At 46.9% G+C, this 27881-nt stretch overlaps 2 protein-coding genes across 3 annotated transcripts in view; one reads left to right on the plus strand and one right to left on the minus strand.

Annotated features, from left to right (window-relative positions):
• Positions 1 to 7437, plus strand: part of dnmt1 (DNA (cytosine-5-)-methyltransferase 1) — a 46736-nt gene extending 39299 nt beyond the window's left edge. The window contains exons 28-33 of the mRNA XM_080183956.1: positions 1942 to 2119; positions 2870 to 3065; positions 3897 to 4060; positions 4420 to 4536; positions 6649 to 6739; positions 7080 to 7437. Coding sequence (XP_080040082.1) covers positions 1942 to 2119; positions 2870 to 3065; positions 3897 to 4060; positions 4420 to 4536; positions 6649 to 6739; positions 7080 to 7117 — 784 coding nt within the window. The 3' untranslated portion in view covers positions 7118 to 7437. The remainder of the gene's footprint in view (positions 1 to 1941; positions 2120 to 2869; positions 3066 to 3896; positions 4061 to 4419; positions 4537 to 6648; positions 6740 to 7079) is intronic.
• A 2408-nt stretch (positions 7438 to 9845) lies between these two features.
• Positions 9846 to 26870, minus strand: eif3g (eukaryotic translation initiation factor 3, subunit G). 2 transcript variants are annotated; one of them, XM_080183957.1, is made up of 11 exons: positions 26754 to 26870; positions 26612 to 26658; positions 20455 to 20508; positions 15658 to 15746; positions 14690 to 14749; positions 13244 to 13348; positions 12024 to 12210; positions 10862 to 10969; positions 10432 to 10568; positions 10219 to 10325; positions 9846 to 9943 (listed from the first exon to the last, which is right to left on the minus strand). In XM_080183957.1, exons 1-11 carry the CDS (start codon positions 26762 to 26764, stop codon positions 9928 to 9930), a joined length of 921 nt encoding a protein of 306 aa, XP_080040083.1. In that variant the 5' UTR covers positions 26765 to 26870; the 3' UTR covers positions 9846 to 9927. The 2 variants fall into 2 exon arrangements, with proteins under 2 accessions (XP_080040083.1, XP_080040084.1); XM_080183958.1 differs by lacking the exon at positions 20455 to 20508 and having other exon boundaries at positions 26754 to 26869.
• Between the last annotated feature and the right edge of the window lie 1011 nt (positions 26871 to 27881).

Below are 27881 nucleotides of genomic sequence, written 5' to 3' on the forward strand. Positions count from 1 at the left end.
TAGTACATCTCTCTTAAAACTTGCCCCTTGTACCTTAAACTGCTCCCTAGTAATTGAGTCTTCCATCCTGGGAAAAAGCTTCTGACTGTCAATTCTGTCCATGCCCCTCATAATGCTGTAGATTCCTATCAGGTCTCCCCTTAACCTCCGTCACTCCAGTGGGAACAAACCAAGTTTCTCCAACCTCGCCTCATAGCTAATGCTCTCCATACCAGGCAACATCCTAGTAAATCTTTTCTGTACCCTCTCCAAAGCCTCCACATCCTTCTAGTAGTGTAGCGACCAGAATTCCAAGTGCAGCCTCACTAAGGTTCTATAAAGCTGCAACATGACTTGCCAGTTTTTAAACTCAGTGCCCCGGCCGATGAAGGCAAGCATGCTGTGTATGCCTTCTTGACTACTTTCTCCACCTGCATTGCCACTTTTAGTGACCTGTGTACCTGTACACCCAGATCCCTCTGCCTATCAATACTCTTAAGGGTTTTGCCATTTACTGTATATTTCCTATCTGTATTAGACCTTCCAGAATGCATTACCTCACATTTGTCCGGATTAAATTCCATCTGCCATCTCTCTGCCCAAGTCTCCAACTGATCTATATCCTGCTGTATCCTCTGGTCCTCCTTGCTATCTGCAAATCCACCAACCTTTGTGTCGTCCGCAAACTTACTAATCAATCCAGTTATGTTTTCCTCCAACTCATTTATTTACATTAGCAAAGGTCCCAGCACTGATCCTTGAGGAACGCCACTTGTCACAGTCCTCCATTCAGAAACACACCCTTCCACTGCTATCCTGTCTACTTTGACCTAGCCAGTTTTGTATCCACCTTGCCAGCTCACTTCTAATCCCATGCAGCTTCACCTTCTGCACTAGTCTTCCACGAGGGACCTTGTCAAAGGCCTTACTGAAGTCCATGTAGACAACATCCACTGCCCTACCCTCATCAATCATCCTCGTCACTTCCTCGAAAAACTCGATCAAGTTCATGAGACATGACCTCCCCTTCACAAAACCACGTTGCCTCTCACTAATACGTTCAATTATTTCCAAATGGGAATAAATCCTGTCTCGAAGAATCCTCTCCAATAATTTAACTCAATGATAATAACTCAAGACACTTGTTAGCCTCAACCAATCTCTGCATCAATTCAGGTGCAATGTTGCAACTGCATCTCAGACAAACTGGCTGCTCTTGTTACAAGAATATACTAGGTGTTTATTTTACTTTTGTCTTTCCACCCGCCAGGGGAGGAAAATTAACCTTTTTCCTAAATACACCGCACTAACAACCTAGTTTTTATTTGTATCCTGCAAGTGTTAATCACCACACAGCACCCACTGTCTTAAATAATAAAATCCCTTCAATGCAGCATAGGCCATTTGGCCCATCAAGCCTAGGCAGACTCTGACAGAGCACCTTACCCAGGTCCCCGCCCTAGCTCCATAACCCCACATATTTATCCCACTAATCCCCCTAACATTTGCATCTTGGGAGATTAAGAGGCAAATTAACATGGCCAGTTAACCTAACTTACACATCTTTGCACACCAAGGGGCAATTTACCATGGTCAATCCCCCTAAGCTATACATCTTTTAAGTGTGGGAGGAAACTGGAGCACCAAGGACACCCACGCAGACATGGGGAGAACGTGTAACCTCCACACAGACAGTGACCCAAGTCTGTGGTGCTGTGAGGCAGCAGTGCTAAGCAGTGTGCCACCTTAACTGATACTTAACATGATTTTATGCTCCTTGATTGAAGGCAGCTACTTGACTCTGACTGATAGTTGAACCTGGAGCCTGTCTAGTTGGTTTTCCTCAGTATTATACTCAGTATTACACTGGGTGGTATGGAATTATTTCTAACTTGGGGGTAACGTGAAATGATATTTGAGGGAGGAACTTTTTTTAACAAATGAAATTAAAATCTTCCAAAGGACAAAGTCTGCTCCATACAGAACCATCACTGTGAGGGATACCATGTCTGATCTTCCCGAAATCCGTAACGGAGCCTCTGCCCTGGAAATCTCATACAACGGTGAGCCGCAGTCCTGGTTCCAGCGGCAGATCCGGGGCACTCAGTACCAGCCCATTCTGCGGGATCACATCTGCAAGGTAAGGGAGCTTTCACCGCTCACTGACTGGTGCAGTGGGCTGAATGGTCCTGGACAGTAACACCAGCTGAAGCAGCAGCAATTCCTGAGTACTCGATCTGTAAAGTCGGGGAATAATACTAATCGATCCTGTTTTCCAATTCACCCCGTTTAACATCTTGTATTCTTATTACTTCACTTGTTTCACAGTCATTCTTTCAATAAACACATTATTTGGACTGCTTTTAAATATACTGTCTTTTATTGCCAATTTACAGCTTATTCTGTTCACCTTTCATTTAATATTTGATGATGTTCTTATGTATCTGAGGTTCTACTGTCCCACCCTTGTGTCATAGAGCAATACAGCAGGGAAACAGGCCCTTCAACCCAACTGGTCTATCCCGACCATGCTGCCCTTCCAGCTAGTCCCAATTGCCCACGTTTGGCCCATGTCCCTCTAATCCTTTTCCATCCATGTACTTATTCAAATCCTTTTTAAATATTGCCATTGAACTTGTCTCAACCACATACACTGGCAGCCCATTCCATATACACACCACCCTCTGCGTGAAGAACTTGCTCCTCAGGTCCCTTTTAAATCTTTCCCCTCTCACCTTAAACCTATTCTCTCTCGTTTTCAATTCCCCTTCCCTGGGAAAAAGATTCTGTGTTCATCCTAACACTGCCCTGGCTTTTCCAGTCTCTAAAGTTTATACATCTTATTTTTCCCCTTGATTACCAAATTATCTCTCTCTCCCCGACTCTGCAGGATATGAGTGCCTTAGTGGCAGGCCGAATGAGACACATCCCCCTTGCTCCAGGCTCTGACTGGCGTGATCTTCCCAACATTGAGGTGCGCCTCTCAGATGGCACCACTACCAAAAAGCTGAGGTACACACACCATGACAAGAAGAACGGCCATAGCAGCGCCGGAGCTCTGCGCGGAGTGTGCTCCTGTGCAGAAGGTGAGTGGAGGAGGAACGAATCTTAACTGTCTATAGTTGTGTGTGTGTGTGTGTGTGTGTGTGTGTGTGTGTGTGTGTTAGCCCCTTGATACATTGTGAAATAATTTGGGTCAGAATCTGCTGGGGTGGGAGGTTATTCCATAGAATCCTTAGTGTAGAAGCAGGCCATTCGGCCCATCAAGACTGCACCAACCACAATCCCACCCAGGCCCTATTCCCATAACCCCACACGTTTACATTTAGTATGGCCAATCAACCTAACCCGCGCATCTTTGGACTGTGGGAGGCACCCGGAGGAAACCCACGCAGACACAGGGAGAACATGCAAATTCCACACTGCCAATGGCCCGAGGCCGGAATTAAACCCAGGTCTCTGGAGCTGTGGGACAGCAGTACTAGACACTCCAATGTGGTGCTACAGGTGGGGTAATGCATAAAAGGAGAGAAATCACCAATAACAACTCTTCAATGTGCTGAAAGTAACTTTAGTTAACTTGGGGTTTGTTTTCATGGTTTCATTAGCACCGTCCTTACTGGCGTACAGATTTAAATTACAGGAGTGTAGATTTTCCAAGCTCCCTGTTAAACTTGCTATTTGTTTAGCCTGTCATTCCACTGTCATCTTGGTCTGTTCAACAACTTCTTCGTTGCAGAAGATATTTTAATAATCTTGAAGAAGCGAAAATATTACAGCTGTGTTTAAATTATTGAATGTTAAGTGTCTCTCCCACCCCAACCTCTTCTGCCTATCCTCAGTTGTCCTCCCTTCTGCAAGGGTTAGACACCACATGAGAACGAGGCGCATTCTGTAACTTCTGCTTTGCTTTACAGGTAAACAGTGTGAGCCAGCTGACAGGCAGTTCAACACACTCATCCCCTGGTGCCTACCCCACACCGGAAACAGACACAATCACTGGGCTGGCTTGTATGGCAGGTTGGAGTGGGATGGATTTTTCAGTACAACAGTCACCAATCCTGAGCCCATGGGGAAACAGGTAAATCACAGTGTCTGCTCAAACTTCACTTTAATTTGCATCAAAATCTCTGGCTCGCTTTTACATCCGGCCAAACAGAACTTTGAAACAAACATGTTACATGTTGGGCGACGGGAGGGTGAAGGCAGGGTCTGAAATTGCAATTGTCTGGTCGCTGGTTTCAGCCGCAGTTTGTTTTCTGGGAATATTTAGGCTGGGCTCCTCGTCCTGTTGATTTACCTCCTGCTTGATAAAGAATGTGCAGGCAGGCTCCCCCCCCCCCGCCCAAAAGAGCTATTGGTGCTCCGAGTAAGGAGCGGACTGACAACAGATAAATAATATACCTGATGGAATCTAATGTTTGGGTTTCTGTGTTCTAGGGCCGTGTGCTGCATCCTGAGCAGCACCGTGTCGTGAGTGTGCGAGAGTGCGCGCGTTCCCAGGGATTTCCAGATACGTACCGGTTATTTGGGAATGTTTTGGATAAGCACAGACAGGTGAGTGTTGTAGATATCTCCCTCCTCCCTCCCTGCCCCCTCCCCCCAATCCCCAAACAAGTTATTAATCCAGGGTTGGAAAAATGACAGTTGGATAGTTTGGAATGTTAAATGCTGCTGCTTCAGTCTAGCTGTGATGTGGCGATGCCGGCGTTGGACTGAGGTAAACACAGTAAGAAGTCTCTCAACACCAGGTTAAAGTCCAACAGGTTTATTTGGTGGCAAGCTGAACCACTCCTCACGCAGTAGTTCCCCATTGAGGCTGCTTCGCCTCACATTGCGAAAGACAGTGGCTTAATTTCTGGTACAGAATCCTGCAGGGGATATCTGCATATTGTACCACTGGCAGGAAATCAGCAGCACTGTAAAATCTGCTGGGATCTCGGAACAACAGTGAAAACCTCTCTAGTTCTTGCCAGCATGTTCGCTCAGGAGGGAATGATCTTGGCAGAGGCTAAGGGGTAAAGAGGTTTGGATGCCTTGGTAACAGCTGGATGGATTTATGTTGGGAGAGAGGCTGGATGACTCAGCCTTGGCAGTGGATATCTTTCATATTGTGTGTGATGGAGGTGGCTTTAATTACAAGGTAGTCACAGCAATACCTGCCATGCATGATCCATGTTACTCATCTACATTTTTATCCAAAACATGTTTCAGTCCCAGTACAAACCCCCTGCCGCACTGTGCCATCTGTCACTGAATTCTGCTTTCACACAACACTGATCTCATTGTTATCCCACCTTCATACTTCGATCAACACCTTCTCTAGCCTTTCACACTGCTGTTAACACTTCCTTTGTCCTGTGCCCTACGGATGTCTGCAGTGTCTCCTACCTCCCACCTACTCTGCTTCAGCTGCTCTGCCATCTCCTCGACTGTATATAGCCCCATCACATTTCTCACTTTCTTACCTCTGAAGATCACCTGGGCTTGAAACTTGTTGCTGAGGGAGGCAGTAAAGCTTGGAGCAGCCTTTACAGGTACATTGGGGAAAGGTCGCTGTCTGTAAGACCTTTTCAGCCACAGTGCAGTATGGGGCAGGGAATTGTACAGTCTTCTCGGGCTATGGATCTCGCATTGAAACACGGTGAATATCGCAATTGTAATAAAACATCTATCTGTGCATCGATCTATGGAGAAAATCTTAATATTACACTTTCTGTGGTGACCACTTTGAAATAACTGTCATGTTAGAATCGTAGGATCCCTACGGAAGCCATTCAGCTCATTGATCCTGCACCAACGACAGTCCCACCCAGGCCCTGGCCCTATCCCTAACCCTAAGACAACAAGCCATAAGGTAAAGGAAGATATCACGGAGCAACAAGGGTTGGAAGTGAGCCGAAAGTGGCAGAGCACAAAGAAGGAAATTCTGTCTGACCCCAATAACTAACCCTAACCTTGTAACCCCACATATTTACCCCACTAATCCCCCCGCCCCCAATACTAAGGGGCAAATTACCACGACCAATCCATCTAACCTGCTCATCTTTGGAATGTAGGAGAAAGCTGGAGCACTCAGAGAAACCCACGCAGATATGAAGAGAACGCCCAGGTTCCTGGTGCTGTGAAGCAGCAGTGCTACCTATGGCCACTGGGCAGCACAGTGGTTAACACTGCTGCCTCACAACGCCAGGGACCCAGTTCAACACCAGCTTGGGTCACTGTGTGGAGTCTGCATGTTCTCCTCATGTCTGCATGGGTTTCCTCCAGCTGCTGCAGTTTCCTCCCACACTCCAAAAATGTGCAGGTTAAGTGGATTGGCTATGCTAAATTGCCTCTTAGTGTCAGGGGGATGAACACGGTAAATGCATGGGGATAGATCTGGGTGGGATTGTGGTTGATGCAGATTTGATGGGCTGAATGGCCTCCCTCTGCACTGTAGGGATTCTATGATTCTAATCACCGTGCTGCCTACCAGATATTTTATGATTAAGATGTATTTTTGCAAAAAGAGAAGACCTGCTGGGTTTTGCTAGAATTTTATTTATTTCAGATTTCCAGCATCTGCAGTATTTTGCTTATATATGTTTATCTCCTGGATCTGGAACGGCAGCTTTTACTATTATGTGGCAGAATGATAAGTCTACCAACTCATTTTTTTAAACACAGGTTGGCAACGCAGTACCACCTCCTCTGGCTAAAGCTATTGGCCTTGAAATTAAACTGTGTATGCTTGAGAAGAAGAAGAAGAACTCAGCAGGTCAGTGGCTGGAAATTTATTCAGTATCAGAGCCACCAGCTTTCATGGCGCTCTGATCCTCTCCCTTTCAAACTCGGGAGGTACACAGAACAGGTGGCCCTCATAGTGAATGGAGGGAGGGAGGTACCAAACCAGTACCCAGAGATGGTGCTGGGGAGGAGGGGACTAGATGCTCGAGATGGTGGTGGGGCTGCAGGGAGAGGAGGGGGCTGTATGGAAGTGGGAGGGCTCAGGGCAGGAGGGTCTGGGTATTCAGGGAAAGAATTACAAGAGGTAAAGCAGTTAAAATGACCCTGTTCTACAATGGTTCAGTTCCTAATTGGTCTTTGTTTGGTCGCAGAGTGTATCAAAGCAGAGACCATGGACACTACTGACTGATTCTCCTCTTGAGCTGGATGTTCCCACGGAACCTTCGCACTCGACTGAAGGCAGGCAGAAATATACCTGTGAATGTTCAGTGAAACAATGTCCTTTTTAACTGGCTGGCTGGCAGTTGCCAATGAAGATGTAACATTGTTTTTAGTTAATGAACATTTTTCTTGATTGTGCAGTGCTGTCATGCATTGTGGATTTTAACGTGGTTTTAAAATGCACAGTATTGGAATAATTGCCCACTTTCTACAGTGGTAATTCATATGTTTAATGAACTTGTAGTTTTTATATGTTGTAATATTTCTTCCAATAAATACCTTTTATTAAGTGGAATGCTGGTATCCCAATGATTAGTTTCTATTTGGTAAGGTGTTCTGCTTTCTTTGTCTAATGGCCAGAGAGTGTGTACTATCTTCGGAGCTCTGGAATCCCTTCCCTAAATCTCTACAATTATCTCTTCTCTGATATGATGCTTCTTTAAAATACATTACTGTGAAGCTTTGTCACTTAGTAGCTTGTGCCTGTCAAATTTTGTTTGATAATTACCCCCTCCTGTGAAACACCTTTGGACATTTTACTGTTAAAGATGCAAATTGTTTTGATTTTTTTCAGTAATTTTTACAAGTTTTTTGGACTCGGGACTGCTGCCTACAGATTGGAGGGTAGCGAATGTAAGTCTGCTGTTTAAAAAGGAAGGTAGAGAGAAAACAGGGAATTATGGAGCAGTGAGCCTAAGTCGGTAACTGGGGAAGTTGCTAGAGTCCATTATCAAGGATTTCAAATCAGTATTTGGAAGATTGTGGTATAGAGTCTGCATGGATTTATAAAGTTAAAATCATACTTGACGAATCTATTGGAATTCTTCAAGGATATAACTATAGAGTTGACCAGGCGAGTGTGGTTTATTTAGCTTTTCACATGGTCTCACATAGTAATCTATGTAAAGTTAAAGCATGTGGGATTGCAGTTAAAAAGACCCATTTATGCTTCTTACGATTGATAGGCAGTGACTAGTGGGGTTTCACATAATACAGAATCTTTTAAATCATATATAAAATCTCCAAATTGACAGGATGCAGAGATGCTTCATGATTTGGGTAGGCTGTGTGTGTAGCAGATGCAGTATAAAGTGGATAAATGAGGTTACCCACTTTAGTAGTAATAATAGGAAGGCATTATTATTTGAATGGGTGTCAATGTGCAGATATAGTAGGCATTATGAAGGCCAAAATGCCACTTAGAGGATTTGCTGCAGTTGTATAGGATGTTGGTGAGGCCACATCTGGAGTATTATGCTCTTGCTATAGAGGGAGCACAGGTCTGTCAAATGGGGAGAGACTAAGTTGGTTAGGATTTTGAAAGAATTTCAAAGATATAAAATTCTAACAGGGCAGATTCAGAAAGTATTTCCAGTGGTGGGAGAGTCTAGAACTAGGGCTCATAGGTTGAGGATAAGAACATAAGAAATAGGAGCAGGAGTAGGCCATATAGCCCTTCGAGCCTACCCCGCCATTCAGTAAGATCGTGGCTGATCTGTCGTGTCTCAGTTCCACCTTCCCGCCCTCTCCCCATAACCTTTAATCCCCTTGCCTATCAATCCGCGTCTTAAATATATTTAGTGAGGCAGCCTCCACCACTTCAACGGGCAGAGAATTCCAGCGATTCACCACCCTTTAAGTTCCTCCTCAACTCCGTTCTAAACCACCGCCCCCCGCCCCCCCCCCCCCCCCCCCCAATCTTGAGGCTGTGTGCTCTAGTCCTACTGTCCTTTGAGCGGGAAGAGCCGCTCCCACCTCTATCCTATCCATCCCATTCATCATCTTGTATGTCTCAATGAGATCTTCCCCTCATTCTTCTAAACTGAGTACAAGCCTAGTTTATTCAGCCTCTCCTCACAGTTCAAGCCTCTCCACTCCACTATCAGCCTAGTAAACCTCCCCTGCACTCCCTCCAAGGCCAAAATATCCTTGTGTAAGTACGGCAACCAAAACTGCACACCGTACTCCAGCTGCGGCCTCACCAGTGCCCTGTACAGTTGCAGCAAGACCTCCCTACTTTTTATATTCAATCCCCTTGCTATGAAGGCCAGCATCCCATTTGCCTTCCTGACCACCTGCAGGCTGGGTTTTTGCGACTCATGCACAACCTTTTAGAACTGAGGTGAAATTCACTACTCCAAAGTAGTACAGGCTAAAATGTCTAATTTCAAGAAATTAGATACAGCTCTTGGTCCTTAGGGATGTATGAGGGGGAATCAGATCAAAACAGGGCCACAAGGCTGCCTCCTGGCAGTTCACAAGACATTGAGTGGTGGATCTATGTAAAGCACATTTTGGTCTTCACTATAAAAAAGTGAGTGAGATAGTAAGGACAGGGTTAAAGTAGATTCGCTAGATGCTGCCAGAGGTAAGGCAATAACAAAGCAAGAGAAGTTTGAGCTGTTTAACATTTTGAAGTTAAGGGAAGTAGTTAGATTGTAGGTCTCTGACTGTGGGAGGATTTCAAAACAGCTCTGATGAACAAAGACATGCTGGTTAGGTATGCTGGCCATGCTAAATTCTCCCAGAGTGTGTGGTGACTAGGGGAGGATTAACACTGCAATGAAGTTAGTGTGAAAATGTGAGGCTACTTGTGACTAATAAGTTAACCTTTAAGCAGTGGGTGACTGCTTACCAGAACCTTCAAGGGTGACAGAAATGCTGACTCTGCAAATGACAAATCCCAGACAGAAATAGCTGGTCCAGAAACTTTATTTGGTGATAACAGAGCACTTGCTATTTCAAGTTGATTTGTTTGTTCAAATCCTCGGTACTTTCTCAGCTGTTTGAAGGTCTGAAAGATGAAAGTAAAGTTTGTATCAGACAAAACACACACAGCTTCAAATGTCATCGATTTTTAGTGGCTTAAATTAGAAATGTCTCCCACAGCTGGATGTCAGTGCAATAAAAGACCAAAATCAACATTACATACACTTGAAATAAATGATTTAAAACAATTAGACCAAGAACGTTCTATGAGATATATTTATAAATCTCATGCTCTGGTCAATTGTGCTGTTATTAAGAACCTTACAGAGACAACAACAGACTAAAGATTTAAACACTTACTTAGCCCATTCCACATTGAGGATTAAGTGGTCGTAACCAAAGCCTGAAACCCCAGCAATAGCTCTAGCAGCATCCTCACGACGATGGAAGCTAATAAAGGCAAAACCCTGTAAACAAAAGAAACTAAATATAGAATAATAGCTAAAAGAATGCTGACCTGAAACAGAGAGCAGAGTGATACTTATCTCAAATCCAGACATTCAATAATCTTACCTTGGACTGGCCAGTATTCTTGTCCTTAGCCAAGTAGATTCTAGAAATGGAACCAAAAGGCCGGAACAGTTCCTGTAGGTCAGTCTCTCGAGTGTCCTCTGAGAGATTTGTGACACGAATTGTGGCATTGTCATCCGCTGGGGGAATGAGGGGGAAAACAGAAAATACATCAGCATCAACACCACACAGAATTACAGCAGAGGAACTGGCCCTCCAAGCCTGCACCAACCATGCTGCCCACCTGAACTGAAAACCCCCACCCTTAGGGTCAGACTGAAAAATAAAGCTTCCTCCCAATTACTTACAACTGTCAGGAGTGCGAACAACATCAGTCAGACCTCACCCAAGGAATTTTCCATCTCTTTACAGGTCCAAAGTTGTGCTTTCTGAAAGATGTATGAAGCATTAAGTATTAAACCCTGGCCCTTACCTCTGCGATTTGTCTGCATTGACTCTCCTCGCCGGTTAGCTCCATCCCGGAGACTGGGAGGCACGTACTTCCCGGTCTTGCTCTGAGCTGGTTGGACTGGTTCAGGTTCTGGGGGCAAATAATTAAACTTTAGAAAAACCCAAACTCCATCCTCACACAGGAATGTGTTCAGTAACATAGGTACCAGCAGGTAGACAGTTAGTTTTCTTAATACAAGAATTCAGGGAAAAACTCAGCAGCATCTGTGGGGACAGAGTTTACTTGCCGTACTGCTGTCTTTCTTTTAAACTTGTTCAGGAGATGCGGGCATCGCTAGCTGGGCCATTATTTAATGCCCATCCCTGAGAGATGCTGTGGCTCTGGAGTCACGTGTAGGCCAGACCGGGTAAGGACAGCAGATTTCCTTCCCTAAAGGACATTAGTGAACCGGGTGGGTTTTTCCGAGAATGGTTTCATGATCATCAGTAGATTCTTAATTCCAGATTTTCATTGAATTCAAATTTCACCCTGTCAGGGTGGGATTCAAACCTGGGTCCCCAGAGCATTACCCCTGGGTCTCTGTGTTACTAGTCCAGTGACAATACCACTTTGCCACTGCTTGTGTCTCAATCCTTCCCTCCACAAGCTTTTTGTAAAATAAATCTTAAAATATCAATGAATAAAAATCTAAATAAATATACAAAGAATTCAACTGAAGGGGCACACTGATGGCAGCTTCTGATAGTCAGCAGCAATCTAGGAAATGCTTCGAGAGGTATCCTTCTCTGATATTCAGCAGGCTTCACAGCGGCACTGGGCTAACTCACTGCTACTGAACATGATCAAACCTGTGTGTGCATCTGGTTCTAAGCCACTAACTGAAGAAGCTTTGACTTGGAACCATGTTTCCAAAAGAATGAGTTCAGCTCTGCATTAGCAAGACTGATCCACATTTGGTCACAGCACTCTCAACTTTATCCAATTTTCACAGAAAACAGCCTCGGGTCCTGTGGGTGGGAGAAATATCCTTCCGCCCAGATCATAAGCCTCAACACATTCCAGACTCGGAAACGAAAAGCGACCAGTTAACGTGGCAACAAAACACAAACTCGAATATAACCAAAGTGCCGTTACAGAAAAGAGAGTGTTTGACATGCACTGTACCCTGGAGATCTGACCATACCTGAACCCTTTTCTTTCTCAGCTGTGCTAAGTCCCAGTTGTTCAGCCAGCTCCTTCTGCATGGGTCCCAGGGTGTCCTTGTACGGACAGCGAGTTGTCCAGTGATCTCCTTTACAGATTCGACAGGACACAATCTTCTGGCCTTTCAGTTTGCTCATGGGGTCATCCTCTTCTGTATTATTCAAATCCTATTAAAAAGTTTAAAAAGGGAGTATTTAGCTGTGAACACTCTGAAATATACCCCCAGATATTACGTTAATCTCTATAGTAACAGAACTGGTCAACTATCCTATTAAGACCCTCAAATCCAATTGTGTGTCTTTGACCCACAGCTTTTACACCAGGTCCCCACCACCCAAACCTCCCAATATTCTGACTGAGAAACAGAAGCTGATTCAATGGAGGATGACTTCCGCAGGCAGCACAGTGGTTAGCACTGCTGCCTCATATCATCAGATACCCGGGTTCAATTCCCAGCTCAGGTCACTGTCTGTGCAGAGTTTGCACATTCTCCCATTGTCTGCGTGGGTTTCCTGAGTTTTCTCCCACAGTCCAAAGACGTGCAGGTTAGGTGGAGTGGCCATGCTAAATTGACCCTAGTGTCAGGGGGACTAGCTAGGGTAGATGCATGGGGTTATGGGGATAGGCCCTGATGGGTTTGTGGTCAGTGCAGACTCGATGGGCCGAATGGCTGCCTTCCGTACTGTAGGATTCTATTAATTCTGGAAGGCAGGATCAGCTTTTATTGCCCATCCCTTGACAGGGTGGTAGTGAGCTGAACTCTTGCAACCCATATGGTGTAAGTACATCCATCATGCTGTTAGGGAGGGAGATCCAGGGCCCAACCATGCTGAAGAGGACATCTGTTCAAGCATCTTGGTCCTATGATGTTTGCTAACTGATTTTGAGTCTGTAAGAGGAATATTGCTCAAGTTGGAACTCATAGCAGTTAAGTATTGTATCTTGTCATATTTTAAGTATTGTTCAATTGTTAACTGTTGAGTTAATTCATTTGTTATGGTTAAACTGTGTTGTTAAATGAAGTTTTTTTTGGATAAAAGCTTCCCAGTTTGTCAGCAAAATCGTGCCTGAAGTGAAACACAAACTGCTGGGGTCCAGTCTGACTTTATAACTTACGCTGGGGTTACTGATCTGATCCCTAACACAAGCCTGAAACTCTGGTGAGTGAGTAGTATTCGTGAACTATGTTTTGTGACTCACCTCTTTGCTGGTGATAAACGTCATGTACACATCATCACTGACCGTTGTCGTGGCAACATTAGGACCCGGTGGATCATACTCTGAGGTTCCAAATTTTTTCCAGTTCTGAAAGCAGAGGAGAATCCATCAATTAGTTGGGGCGGGGGGGGGGGGGGTTAAAGCATTTTGGGACACCAATGTCATGAAAGGCTCAAAATAAACACAAATCTTTCCTTCACGACGCATCACAAACATATCAGAGTTTGATCTGTTTCCTCCTGTTATATTTACCTGAGCCTTTGCATCTTCAGTATCCCGGGTTTCTCTAAATACACAGCTCCTTTCAGCACTGCCTGTACATCCTTAGTGAGTAAAAGGGTGGCACGGTGATTAGCACTGCTGCCTCACAGCGCCAGGGATTCGATTCCAGCCTCAGGTTACTGTCTATGTGGTGTCTGCACATTCTCCCCGTGTCTATGTGATCCAGTTTCTTCCCAAAGGTGTGTAGCTGAGGGGGAATGGCTATGCTGAATTGCCCAATGTCAGGGTGACTAATGGGATAAATATACAGGGTTAAGGGAATAGGGTCTGGGTGGGATTGTTGTTGGCACAGGTTCAATGGGCCACATGGCTTCCGTCTGCTCTGTGGGGATTCTATGAAAAGGGCCTGAACTATAGACTGCACTCCGAATACATTCTATTCCTTTATTGTTGTCAAGCACACGGATACTGGTTTCAGTGAGCACTCCCTTCAACAACAGCCCCAGATCTCACCCCTGTACTGTTCCCTTTCTCCACATTAAATGTTATTTATCACTAATCAGCTCCGCAGTTACCCCAGGGTCCAATGTAATTGGGGTGTTCTAGTTTGAAACCCCACAGGTGGTGTCACCAGCAAGCTTGGAAACTGGCACAGTGAAAACCAACAGGACTCCACTCAACATCTGTGTCATTGGTAAATGCTTGATGTTAGTTTGAGAACCATTCTCCATTGGTAAATGATATCTACCCAAATCCAAGTGTACAAGGGCCGCATAGCGACAGTGGTTAGCACTGCTGCCTCACAGTGCCAGGGACCCAGGTTCAATTGCGGTCTCAGGCCACGGTTTATCTGTGTGGAGCTTGTACATTCTCCCTGTGTCTGCATGGGTTTCCTCTGGGTGTTCCGGTTTCTTTCCACACTCCAAAGATGTGCGGGTTAGGTGGATTGGCTGTGTTAAATTGCCCCTAGCGTCAAGCGGATTAACGGAGTCAATTAGTAAGGGATAGGGCCTGGGTGGGATTGTGGTCAGTGTAGACTAAATAGGCCAAATGGTCTCCTTCTGCACTGCTGGGATTTTACGATACACGGAATAATTAGCTTCACATGTCGTACCAAATAAACATTAAATCTTTCTGACAACAATGTCCACAAACGTAAGCTCTGAGAAGTCACTGTTTGATGAGGAGGTGCCGATAGAGACTCACTTTTCGCCTGGCCACAGCTTTTGAAGCTTTCCTCGTTTCGATTCTGAATGTGCGGATAATCTGAAAATAAAGTTTCAACACTTTTCAGACAGTTACATAAACATCAGACACAAGCCTACCACTGCCTCTCAGCTGCCACCAGCCCCGACAAGGCCGACATTTCCCAAGAAGGTGGCGAATAACGTGAGTTGGGAACCAGGGAACAGATTTAAAGATTTATGGATAAAAAAAACCCTCAGTGAGAGTTACTGCTCTGGAACTCGCTGCAAACGGTGGTGGGGGAAGGGGAGATAAACAACTATTTTAAAAAGGAAATGGATGGGAACTTGAAAAAAATAAATTTTCAGTTTTACAGGGATTGAGAGGGAATGGGACCAACTGCATTGCTCTAGAGAGTCAACATGACCTCAATGGGCTGAATGGCCTCCTCTTGTGCCAGGTAGATAAAGCCCAGGTAAGTAAAAAAAGCCATCCTCCCAAAAACACACGTGAAGGCGGTTTATTTTTACAAGAATTGGGATCTTGAATCCACACAGAGTCTGCTGCCTGTAACTGGGTACTAAAAGATTTCATTGTCACCAGCTTTTTAACTTTCAAATTCTTAACAAATAGGATTAAAATTCTCAGGCCGTCACATTGAAATCTGATCTTATTTTCTGAAACATTAGCCCAGTAACAAAAGCACTGACTAACTGCAAAATTCTGGAGATTGGAACCGCTCAAAATTAAACAACTCACTCATTGCAAAGTTGGGTGCCTGCCACAGTCTGCACATTTTCCAGTTCTACACTTCACAGATACAAAATGTTTCAGCAGATGGATTTCTGCTAGTTTCCCAATTACACTGCAGCAAAGATCAGCCTGATAGTCAGGATTTAGCCCTAATCTACACAGAATCTTTCTGAATTTAACTGTGCTCCAATACCTGGCTTTTCATTTCCTTGTCAATGCTGAAGATAAATCCTTACCTTCAATTTTTTCCCATCCTCGTCGATCTTGTACTCGATGATAGTTTTAATATTTCCTTTGATCAGTTCTTTAGGTGAAGGAAGGGGACCTACAGATCATCAAAAGCTAAAGTTAATGAAAGCACGTTGATTGCTCATTGTAACGGGTTTGTGAAGTTTAGCACACAGTAACAGGTCTTCAAATCTCCCCTCATCATCAGTGCAAGTACACACAATCCTCAGATACTCCAACATCAGATCACAAGGTCCTTTGCAGAGCAATTTAAATCACCCCACTGCCCTGCCTCTCACTCTCCATAGGCCTGTATCAATCCCAAACTAATCCCACTGCCCCGCTCTCTCCCCATAGCCCTGTATCAATCCCCAAACTAATCCCACTGCTCCGCTCTCTCCCCATAGCCCTGTATCAATCCCCAAACTAATCCCACTGCCCCACTCTCTCCCCATAGCCCTGTATCTGTCCCTGAATTAAACCCACTGCCCCGCTCTCTCCCCATAGCCCTGTATCAATCCCCAAACTAATCCCACCACCCCACTCTCTCCCCATAGCCCTGTATCTGTCCCTAAATTAAACCCACTGCCCCACTCTCTCCCCATAGCCCTGTATCTGTCCCTAAATTAAACCCACTGCCCCGCTCTCTCCCCATAGCCCTGTATCAATCCCTAAACTAATCCGACTGCCCTGCTCTCTCCACGCTGCTCTGCTCCCTTCCCATAACCCTGTATCTGTGCTTGGTTGAAGTCATTAGGTTATATTTTAGCTTCATTTGAAGCAATTTTTAAAAGCGGCATCTCAGCCTTTTGACTAAGATGCAAATGAGATCAAGCCTTGGAGGAGGAGCTATGCCTACTCCAATCAGCTTGGATCATGTAGATCAAGCCCGAAACAGGAGGTGAGAGTCCTGTCTTGACAGCTTGGATCGGGAATGTCTCAACTTGTTTTGATTGAATTGGAATAAAAACAAAAAATAAACTATTCCTGTTGCCAGCACACTCTCCACAGCCTGTCTCAGCTTTCAATCCAAGTGCAGATGCAGCTCCTCTGACCAAGCTGGGAAAAGCAATATAACTCCACAGCGTAATTAGGATGTGTCTGGTTATAATAAACTTTCCTCTAGCTAAAGCAATGAGCCTTTCTAGCTGGGACCCTCTCCACACAGTGAGGGCACCGAGCTGGAATGAATTTCCCCACTGCTTGAAAAACTTCACTAAAACTGAAAATATGAACTGAGAGGGACTGCTCTCATTATCCAGCCATTAATCCCATTGCTGCTGTGGGGTCTTACTGTGCACAGATTCGTTATTTTACAATGATATTTCAAGACATGAGACTGTGAAAGTTGCTATATAAATGCAAGAACGTCCATCCTCTGATCATGAAGGTTAATCAGGCCGATTCTTGTCCATGGCCTCTGATAGGGGTAATTCCTCCAGTACCTTTCACCAGCTCTGAATGTTCCACAGCCTCTTACAGCCAATCAAACTTGGGAAGTGCAGCCATGGCAATGTGATAATGACCAGATAATCATACACGGACAGTGAGAGCTTCTTTAAACATATAGGGGCAGCATGGTGGGACAGTGGTTAGCACACCGTCAGGGACCTGGGTTCGATTCCCAGCTTGGGTCACTGTATGTGCAAACTCTGCATGATCTCCCCATGTCTGCATGGGTTTCCTCCAAAAAATGTGCTGGTTAGGGTGCACTGGCTGTGCTAAATTGCCCCTCAGTGTACCTGAACACGCACCGGAGTGTGGCGACTAGGGGCTTTTCACAGTAACTTCATTGCCATGTTAATATTAATTAATGTAAGCTTACTTGTGACACTAATAAATAAACTATACACTAAAGAGGAAGCGAGAGACCAAAGTGCACACAGGCCCCTTAGAGAAAGGAACTGGGGAAATAATAATGGGAACCAGGAAATGGCAGAGGAACTAAATAAATGTTTTGCGTCAGTCTAATAAAAGACACTAATAACATCACAAAAGTACTAAATAATTAAGGGCAAGGGGTCAAATAACTATTACTAGGGAAAAAGTACGAGGGAAACTAATGGAACCTAAGTCTGATAAGTCTCCTGGACCTGATGGGTTGCATCCTAGGATATTAAAGGAAGCAGCTACACAGAGAGTGGACGCACTGGTAATAATCTTAAGACTACTTAAGTTCCAGATAAGTTTCAGAGGATACAGAGGTGTACAAAATTATGAGAGACATGGACAGAGTAGATAAGGAGCAACTATTCCCCTTCATTGAACAGTCAGTTCCAAGGGGACATAGGTTCAGGGTAAGGGGCAGGAGGTTTGGGGGGAATGTGAGGAAAATCTTTTACACCCAGAGGATGGCGACAGTCTGGAATTCGCTGTCAGGAAGGGTGGGAGAGGCAGGATGCCTCACATCCTTCAAAAAGTACCTGGATGAGCACTTGGCACGCCATAACATTCAGAGCTATGGGCCAAGTGCTAGGAGATGGTATTAGGTGGGAGTTCAGGTGTCCATGCGGACTCGATGGGCTGAAGGGCCTCTTCTGTGTTGTATGATTCTATGATTGGAAAACTGCCAAGGTAACACCCTATTCAAAAAGGGACGGGGACAAAGAACAGATAACTATAGACAATTAGCTTAACATCTGTCATTAGGAAAGTGATACAGTCCATTATAAAAGATACAATAGCAGAACATTTAGAAATGCATAATGTAATCAAGCAAAGTTTGGGCAACACAGTGGTTCGCACTGCTGCTTCACAGTGTCTGAGACCTGCGTTCAATTCCAGGCTCAGGTCACTGTGCAGAGTCTGCACGTTCTCTCTGTGTCTGCGTGGGTTTCCTCCGGATTCCTCCCACAGACTAATGAGTTAGGTTGATTGGCAATGCTAAATTACCCCTTGGTGTCAGGGGGTTAAGAGGGCAAATGCATGAGGTTACAGGGATAGGGCCTGGATGGGATTGTCATCGGTACAGACTCGATGGGTTGAATGGCCTCCTTCGGCACTGTGGGGATTCTGTGATTCTACGAAACTCAACATGGTTCTGTGATGAGGAAATCATGACCAACATGATTATAAGAAATTTTCTGAGGTGGAAACAAAGCAGGATAGATAAAGAGGAACCAACAGATGTAATATACCTGGATTTCCAAAAAGCATTTGCTAAGATACCGCACAAAAGGTCACTTAATAAGATACAAACCCATAGTGTTGTGGGGTAGTGCATTAACATGGGTAGGGAATTGATTAACTGATAGAGAAAGAGTTGGGATAAGAGGAACATTTTCAGGATGGCAACCCTGTAACTAGTGGAGTTACAGAGGGGGTCAGTGCTGGGGCCACATTTAATTACAATATATATTTATGACTTGGATGAGGAGAGTGAATGTATTATTGTCAAGTTTGTAGACGACACAGAGATAGGTATGACGGCAACTGGTAAGGATGTTACAGAGACTACAGAGGGACATAGACAGGTTAAGTGAGTGGGCAAAAACTTGGCAGATGGAATATAATGTAGGAAAATGTGAAGTTATGCACTTCGGTAGGAAGGATAAAGAAGCTGAATATTATCGAAATGGGAGAAATACTGCAGAGGGCTGCAGCTCAGAGGGATTTGGGATCCTTGTGCATAAATCACAAAAACGTGACATCCAAGTTTAGTCTGCAATAATAGGGAAGGCAAATGGAATGCTGACCTTTTATTTCAAAAGGAATGGAATATAAAAATAGGGAAGTCTTGCTAAAACTATACGAGGCACTAGTTATACCAGAATGCTGTGAACAGTTTCAATCTCCATATCCAAGGAAAGATATACTGGCATTCCAGAGATCCAGGGTATGAGGGATTTTCTTATGAGGTGAGGTTGAGTAGGTTGGGCCTGTGCTCATTGGAAGTGACCTGATTGAGAAATACTGCGGGGCGGGGGGCGGGGGTGTGTGTGTGTGTGAGAGAGAGTGGGAGAGGGAGGTTGTGGGAGACTTGAGGACCAGCAGGCATCATCTCAGAGTAAGGGGCCACTCATTTCAGACAGAGATGAGGAGGAATTTCTTCCCTCAGATTGAATGTGTGGAATTCTTTACTTCAGAGGCTGGGTCATTAAATATATTTAAGGCTGAGACAGATTATAATCAGTAAGGGAATCGAGGGAGATAAGACAGGAAAGTGGAGTTGAAAATTATCACATCAGATCAGTCATGATCTCACTAAGTGATGCAGCAGGCTCGATGGGCTGAATTGCCTACTTCTGCTCCTACATCTTATGGTCTAGTCTGTTTAAGTGATGTTGGATGAGGGACGGGTTTTGGCAAAGCCATGTATGAAAACTCCCCTGTTCTTCTTTGGAATAGCAGCCATGAGTGGGCCGAAAGGACTTCAGTTTAAGATCACATTAAAAGACATATTGCATTGGGATTATTTCCTCCCAACTGGACTTGAACCCACAACTCCCGGACTGGAGCAGGTGACTGTTACCCATTGAGCTCAGGCTGACTCGCCCAGGTGGTCAGAAAGATCCCATGGGAATGGGTTTGATGGGGATTGGTGTAAATCTCAAGGGGCCACCCATCTGCATTGGGTGCAGTACTTCAAACCAGTTCAATCTGGTAAATGACCGGCAACTCGGTTCAATGGTCACCCCAGCTACTCGATCCTGGCAGAGTCGCGCACTGTCCAGTTAGAAACATCTTTCCAAGAAACTTTGGATAATAGGGAGATTGTGTGTGCAGCAGTGTGAAGGCAGACAGCTCTAATCAGCACCACTAAATGTAACTATTTTAACTAACTACTATTTAGCACTGCCGCCTACCTCTCTGCCTTGATCCATCCACATTTCTTTCAAATGTATTTTCAATACTTTTATCTGGAATGGGAAATGGGTTAAAACATTCTACTAAATAACAGCAGAACGACAAACAGCAATGGGGACTGGGATCCCCTGAGCATCACACTGGGGGTAAAGCAGTAACTGGGCTAAAACAAGAGGAATCCTTACCAAGTGTAGTTAACCCCTTCAAATCCTACAATTCTCTAGGCAAAATTATTCAGTAGACAGGAGAAATTAATCAGGTAAAACAGATCTGACTGAGTGTTATAGTGGATCAGAGTCATTCAAAGGCTCCAGACTCCTGAGCAGTCTGCTGGAATAGGGCCTTGGTGAGACCACATCTAGACTCCAGTGTATAGTTTTGGTCTAACTAAGGACAGACTTACCTTAGGGAGAGTCAACACAATCACGCTACTGATTCCGAGGATGAAGGGACATGGGATAAAGGAGCAGGCCATTCAAGACTGCTCCACCATTGGACGAGATCATGACTGATCTTTGCCCACAGTGCTATTTTCCTGCACTATCCCAATCCCTCGATGTAGTTACCACAGTATTTAGAAATATATCAATCCCTGTCTTGAATATGGTCAGTCAGTGAGCCTCCACAGCCCTCTGGGATAGAACATTCAAAAGATTCACCACCCTCAGTGAAGAAATTCCTCATCCTAGTCCGAAATGGCTTACCCCTTATTCTGAGACAGTGTCTCCTGGTTCTAAACACCCCATGATGTAGAGACGCCGGTGTTAGACTAGGGTAAACACAGCGAGAAGTCTCACAACACCAGGTTCAAGTCCAACCAGTTTATTTGATAGTAAACCCACAAGCTTTCGGAAATGGTGTTCCTTCGTCAGGTGTGTGGGAGTTCCTGATCAGAGAAGGGCATATAAAGACACACACAGTTTACAGAATACTGATTAGAATGCAAGTCTTTACGGCTAACCTGCTATTCAAGTCTTAAAGATGCAGACAATGTGAGTGGAGATAGCATTAGCATAGGGTAAAGAGATGTGTTTTGTCTCCAGACAGGACAGTAAGTGAGATTTTACAAGCCCAGGCAAGTCATGGGGGTTACAGACAATGCAACATGAACCCAAGATCCCGGTTGAGGCCGTCCTCATGTGTGCGGAACTTGGCTATCAGTCTTTGCTCAGCGACTCTGCACTGTCGTGTGTCGTGAAGGCTGCCTTGGAGAACGTTTACCCACAGATCAGAGGCCGAATGCCCGTGACCACTGAAGTGTTCGCCAACAGGAAGGGAACAGTCTTTCCTGGTGATCGTCGCGTGATGTTCATTCATCCATTGTTGTAGCATCTGTCGTAGCCAACACTTCAGTGGTCACGGGCATTCGGTCTCTGACCTTCGGGTAAACATTCTCCAAGGTGGCCTTCACGACACACGACTGCGCAGAGCAGAAATTGATAGCCAAGTTCCGCACACATGAGGGCGGCCTCAACTGGGGCCTTGGGTTCATGTTGCACTATCTGTAACCCCCATGACTTGCCTGGGCTTGTAAAATCTCACTTACGTCCCGTATGGAGACAATACACATCTCTTTACCCTATGCTAATGCTATCTCCACTCACATTGTCTGCATCTTTAAGACTTGAATAGCAGGTTAGCTGTAAAGACTTGCATTCTGATCAGTAATCTGTAAACTGTGTGTGTCTTTATATGCCCTTCTCTGATCAGGAACTCCCACACACCTGACGAAGGGACACCGTTTCCGAAAGCTTGTAAGTTTACTATCAAATAAACTGGTTGGACTTGAACCTGGTGTTGTGAGACTTCTTACTGTCTAAACACCCCAGCCAGGGGAAACGTCCTTCCTCCATCTAGCCCATCCAGCCCTGAGAATTTTGTATGTTTCAATATCACCTCACTCTCCTAAACTCTAGAGAATACAGTCTCCTCAATCTCTCCTCATGGGACAATCGCACCATCCCAGGAGTCAGCCTGGAGAACCTCTGTGTCACTCCCTCTGTGGCCAGTACATCCTTCCTTACCAAAACTGCACACTGATATGGTCTCACCAAGGCCCTATATCAGTGCAATAAGACTTCTTTACTCCTCTACTCAAATCCCTTTGCAATAAAGATGAACATACCATTGTCTTCGTAAGTGCTTGCTGCATCTGCGTGTTAACTTTCAGTGATTCATGAACAAGGTCTTCCAGATCCCACAGACCATCAACACTTCCCAGCATTTCCTACCAAAGTGACTAACTCACATTTTTCCACATTATATCCTCCTTGCTTTGTTCTTGTCCACTCACTCAGCCTGTCTGTGAAGCCTCTTTGTATCCTCCTCACAACTCACATTCCCACCCAGTTTTGTGTCATCAGCAAACCTGTGAATAGCTGGGGCCTGAGTACTGATTCTTGTGATACCCCACCAGTAACAACCTCCATCCTGAGTATGACCTGTTTATTCTCACTCCCTTTTCTGTCTGTTAACCAATTCTTAACCCATGTTACCCCTCAATCCATATCCTCTAATTTTGTTTACTAACGTGATGTGTGTTTATCACAAACCTCCTGAAAATCCACTAGCCAAATCCATTGATTCCCCATTCTGCCATTTATCCTTAAACATGTTTCCTTTCATAAATCCAAGCGGACTCTGCCCGACTGTATCATTATCTTCTAAGGGTTCAATTACCGAACCTCTACAGTGCAGAAGAAAATAATTCAGCCCATCAAATCTGCACTGACTCTCCAAGAGTATCTTATCTATACATCTTCAAACACTAAGGGGCAATTTAGCATGACCAATCCACCCAAACTGCACATCTTTGGACACTAAAGGGGCAATTTAGCACGGCCAATCCGCCTAACCTGCACATCTTTGAACACTAAGGGACAATTTAACATGGTCAATCACCTAACCTACACACCTTTGGACACTAAGGGGCAATTCAGCATAGCCAATCCACCTATGAACAAAGACAATTACAGCACAGGAACAGGCCCTTCAAGCCTGCACCAGCCATGCTACCCGACTTAACTAAAACACCCACCCTTCCGGGGACCATATCCCTCTATTCCCATTCTATTCATGCTCTTGTCAAGACACCCCATAAAAGTCACTACAGTATCCACTTCCACTACCTCCACCGGCAACGAGTTCAAAGCACCCACTATTCTCTGTGTAAAAAATCTGCCTTGTACATCTCCTTTAAACCTCGCATCTTAAACCTGTGCCCCCTAGTAATTGACTCTTCCACCCTGGGAAAAAGCTTCTGACTATCCACTCTGTCCATACCTCATATAATCTTTCTATCAGGAACTATGGTGTTCGCGTTTTTCCAACTGTCAGATTAACAGGTTTGTAGTTCCCTGTTTTCTTAAGGAGTGAGGCTGAATTTGCCACCTTCCAAACTGAAAGATCCAATCAAGAATTTTGGAGGATGATCACCAACACTTCCACCATCTCTACAGCCACTCTGTAGATCATCAAATGCAGGGAATTTGCTGACTTTCAGTCCCATTATTTCACTAATACGAATTCCTTCCCTCCCCCCAGTTCTCCAATATCCCTGGGAGGTTTTTGCATCTTTTCTGTGAAGACAACAGGGACTGATGAAGGGTGATCAAGGAGACCAGATCAACATTCTTTGGAGTTCAAAGCAGAATAAAAGTTTATTTCACTGTCACCTTGAAGACTGGAATTACAGATCAGGGTCAGAAAAAGGAGCTGGCCCTCTATGACTGAGAGGGAACATGTTGATTTTAATCGCTCCACAATTGGTGTCCCTGCTTTAGGTTCTGAATTCCCCCCCAAGGCCCAGAGAATTCCTTCTCTCTGCTCCCTTGACACGCTCCTTAAACATTGGCCATCTGACCAAGCTAGGATCACCTGCCCTAATCATTCCCTGTGGCTCAGTCTCAATGTTATTTGACAATAGATCCTGCAAAGCACATTGGAATGATTTTGCAAGTTAAAAGGTGCTATATAAATGCAAAATGTCAGTGTGGTATTAAACCAAATGCATAATTTCAGTCAGTGAATTGTAAACTTCACTATGGTTCAGTTGGTGAGCATAAATACCAATAAATACAGCTTTGTCTGCAACAGGAAAAGGCTGGATTCTAAAACCCCCACATCCCTCCAAACCTCCTCCCTCTGCATAACCACCCCCGTGAACCCCCTCTCTCCCCAACATCCCCCCCGTGAACCCCCTCTCTCTCTCCCCAACACCCCCCCTGTGAACCCCCCTCTCTCTCTCCCCAACACCCCCCCCGTGAACCCCCCCTCTCTCCCCAACACCCCCCGTGAACCCCCTCTCTCCCCCCAACACCCCCCGTGAACCCCCTCTCTCTCTCCCCAACACCCCCCGTGAACCCCCTCTCTCTCTCCCCAACACCCCCCAGTGAACCCCCTCTCTCTCCCCAACACTCCCCCGTGAACCCCTCTCCCAACACCCCCCGTGAACCCCCTCTCTCTCTCCCCAACACCCCCCTGTAAAATTCCTCTCTCCCAACACCCCCCGTGAACCCCCTCTCTCTCCCCAACACCCCCCTGTAAAACCCCTCTCTCCCAACAACCCCCCCGTGAACCCCCCTCTCTCTCCCCAACACCCCCAGTGAAACCCCTCTCTGCCAACACCCCCCCATGAACCCCCTCTCTCTCTCCCCAACACCCCCCCGTGAACCCCCTCTCTCTCCCCAACACCCCCCCGTGAACCCCCTCTCTCTCTCCCCAACACCCCCTCGTGAACCCCCTCTCTCTCCCCAACACCCCCCAGTGAACCCCCTCTCTCTCCCCAACACCCCCCCGTGAACCCCCTCTCTCTCCCCAACGACCCCCCGTGAACCCCCTCTCTCCCCAACGACCCCCCGTGTACCCCCTCTCTCTCTCCCAACACCCCCCCGTGAACCCCCTCTCTCTCTCTCCCAACACCCCCCCGTGAACCCCCTCTCTCTCCCCAACACCCCCCCGTGAACTCCCTCTCTCTCTCCCCAACACCCCCCCGTGAACCCCCCCTCTCACTCCCCAACACCACCCCGTGAACCCCCTCTCTCTCCCCAACATCCCCCCGTGAACCCCCTCTCTCTCCCCCCAACACCCCCCCGTGAACCCCCTCTCTCTCTCTCCCCAACACCCCCCCCGTGAACCCCCTCTCTCTCCCCCCAACACCCCCGTGAACCCCCTCTCTCTTTCCCCAACACCCCCCGTGAACCCCCTCTCTCTTCCCAACACCCCCCCTCTCCCTCCCCAACACCCCCCAGTGAACCCCCTCTCTCTCCCCAACACTCCCCCGTGAACCCCCTCTCCCAACACCCCCCGTGAACCCCCTCTCTCTCTCCCCAACACCCCCCTGTAAAACCCCTCTCTCCCAACAACCCCCCCGTGAACCCCCCTCTCTCTCCCCAACACCCCCAGTGAAACCCCTCTCTGCCAACACCCCCCCCATGAACCCCCTCTCTCTCCCAACAGCCCCCCATGAACCCCCTCTCTCTCCCCAACACACCCCGTGAACCCCCTCTCTCTCCCCAACACCCCTCCGTGAACCCCCTCTCTCTCTCCCCAACACCCCCTCGTGAACCCCCTCTCTCTCCCCAACACTCCCCCGTGAACCCCTCTCCCAACACCCCCCGTGAACCCCCTCTCTCTCTCCCCAACCCCCCTGTAAAACCCCTCTCTCCCAACAACCCCCCCATGAACCCCCCTCTCTCTCCCCAACACCCCCAGTGAAACCCCTCTCTCTCTCCCCAACACCCCCAGTGAAACCCCTCTCTCTCTCCCCAACACCCCCAGTGAAACCCCTCTCTCCCAACACCCCCCCCATGAACCCCCTCTCTCTCCCCAACACCCCCCTGTGAAACCCCTCTCCCAAGACCCCCCCGTGAACCCCCTCTCTCTCCCCAACACCCCCCCGTGAACCCCCTCTCTCTCCCCAACACCCCCCCGTGAACCCCCTCTCTCTCTCTCAACACCCCCCCGTGAACCCCCTCTCTCTCCCCAACACCCCCCTCTGTCCCCCCACTCCCTCAATCTGCGATGCTTTCCACAGTTGAACAGCCAGTATCCGGGGGGGGGGGGGGTGTTGGGGGTAATGAGATTAAAAGCACAGTGACCCGGGAACCCGCGTGTGCGGCCCGCTCCCCGGCCCCAGCCCGCGGCCCGGCTCCTTACCCTCGTCTCCCTCCTCCTCCACCTGGTCGGCCCAGCTGGGCTTCGAGCTGCGGGAGAAAGAGAGAGAAAAGCGGCGGTTAGTGAGGGCGAGGCGGCCCCGGAGTAACTCCCCCCGCCCCGAGCTCCGCTCCCCGCAACTCACTCAAAATCCATGGCGGACTCCAGCCCAGAGCCTCCTGACAACCCGGGGCAGGCCGCAGTGAGAGAGAGAGAGAGAGACAGACAGTAGGCCGCGGTCCTCCCAACACAGCGTCACCTGGCGGCTGGGAGGACCGAGTGGGAAGTGCGGCCACAGCGCCACCCGGAGACTGGGAGGACCGAATGGGAACAGCGGGCACTGCACCACCCAGCAGCTGGGAGGACCGAGTGGGAAGTGCCATCTAGCGTCTGGGAGGTCAGATTGCAAAATGGGAACACAGCGCGCCCCGTGGCTGGGAGGACCGACGCCACCTAACGGATGGGAGGACCAAATGAAAAATGAGGGCACAGCGCCACACAAAGCCTGGGAGGACCGAGTGAGAAATGTGGACCCAGAGCCATCCGGAGGCTGGGAGGACAGATTGCAACAGCGCCGCCCAGTGGATGGGAGGATGCGGACACAGCGCCACCTAAAGGCCGCGATCTGCAGATTCGAGTGAAGCAGTGGGTTCAGGATCAGAAGTGACCCTTGATTAGGAAACATTTCTTTCACATAAATTTGGAACTCTATCTCTTCCAAAGAGGCTGCAGTGGTGGGTTAGAAATTTGAATTCTGGGACTGACATTGGCCATTCAGAGATCTGGACCCAGGGAGGGGGAAATAGAATTGAGACAGCAGGCCTGAGCTGACTGACACGAGGGGCAGAATGGCCACCTCCTGTTCCTGAAGTCCCAGTTCAGGCAAGAGAAGGGGTGGCACAGTGCGTCAACACTGCTGCCTCACAGCGCCAGGGACCTGGGTTTAATTCCCAGCTCGGGTCACTGTCTGTGTGGAGTCAGCACATTATCCCCATGACTGCGTGGGTTTCCTCCCACAGTCCGAAAGACATGCTGGTTAGGGTGCATTGGCCGTGGTAAATTCTCGCTCAACTGTATAGGGCATTGGTGAGGCCGCAGCTGGAGTACTGTGTGCAGTTTTGGGCGCTGTACTTACGCAAGGATATTTTGGCCTTGGAGGGAGTGCAGAGGAGGTTTACTAGGCTGATTCCGGAGTTGAGGGGGTTGAGCTATGAGGAGAGGCTGAATAAACTAGGCTTGTACTCGTTAGAGTTTAGAAGAATGAGGGGAGATC

Source organism: Carcharhinus amblyrhynchos, unplaced genomic scaffold (assembly GCF_965287045.1).
Source record: "Carcharhinus amblyrhynchos unplaced genomic scaffold, sCarAmb.v2.hapA scaffold_498, whole genome shotgun sequence".
Taxonomy (NCBI): Eukaryota; Metazoa; Chordata; class Chondrichthyes; order Carcharhiniformes; family Carcharhinidae; genus Carcharhinus; species Carcharhinus amblyrhynchos.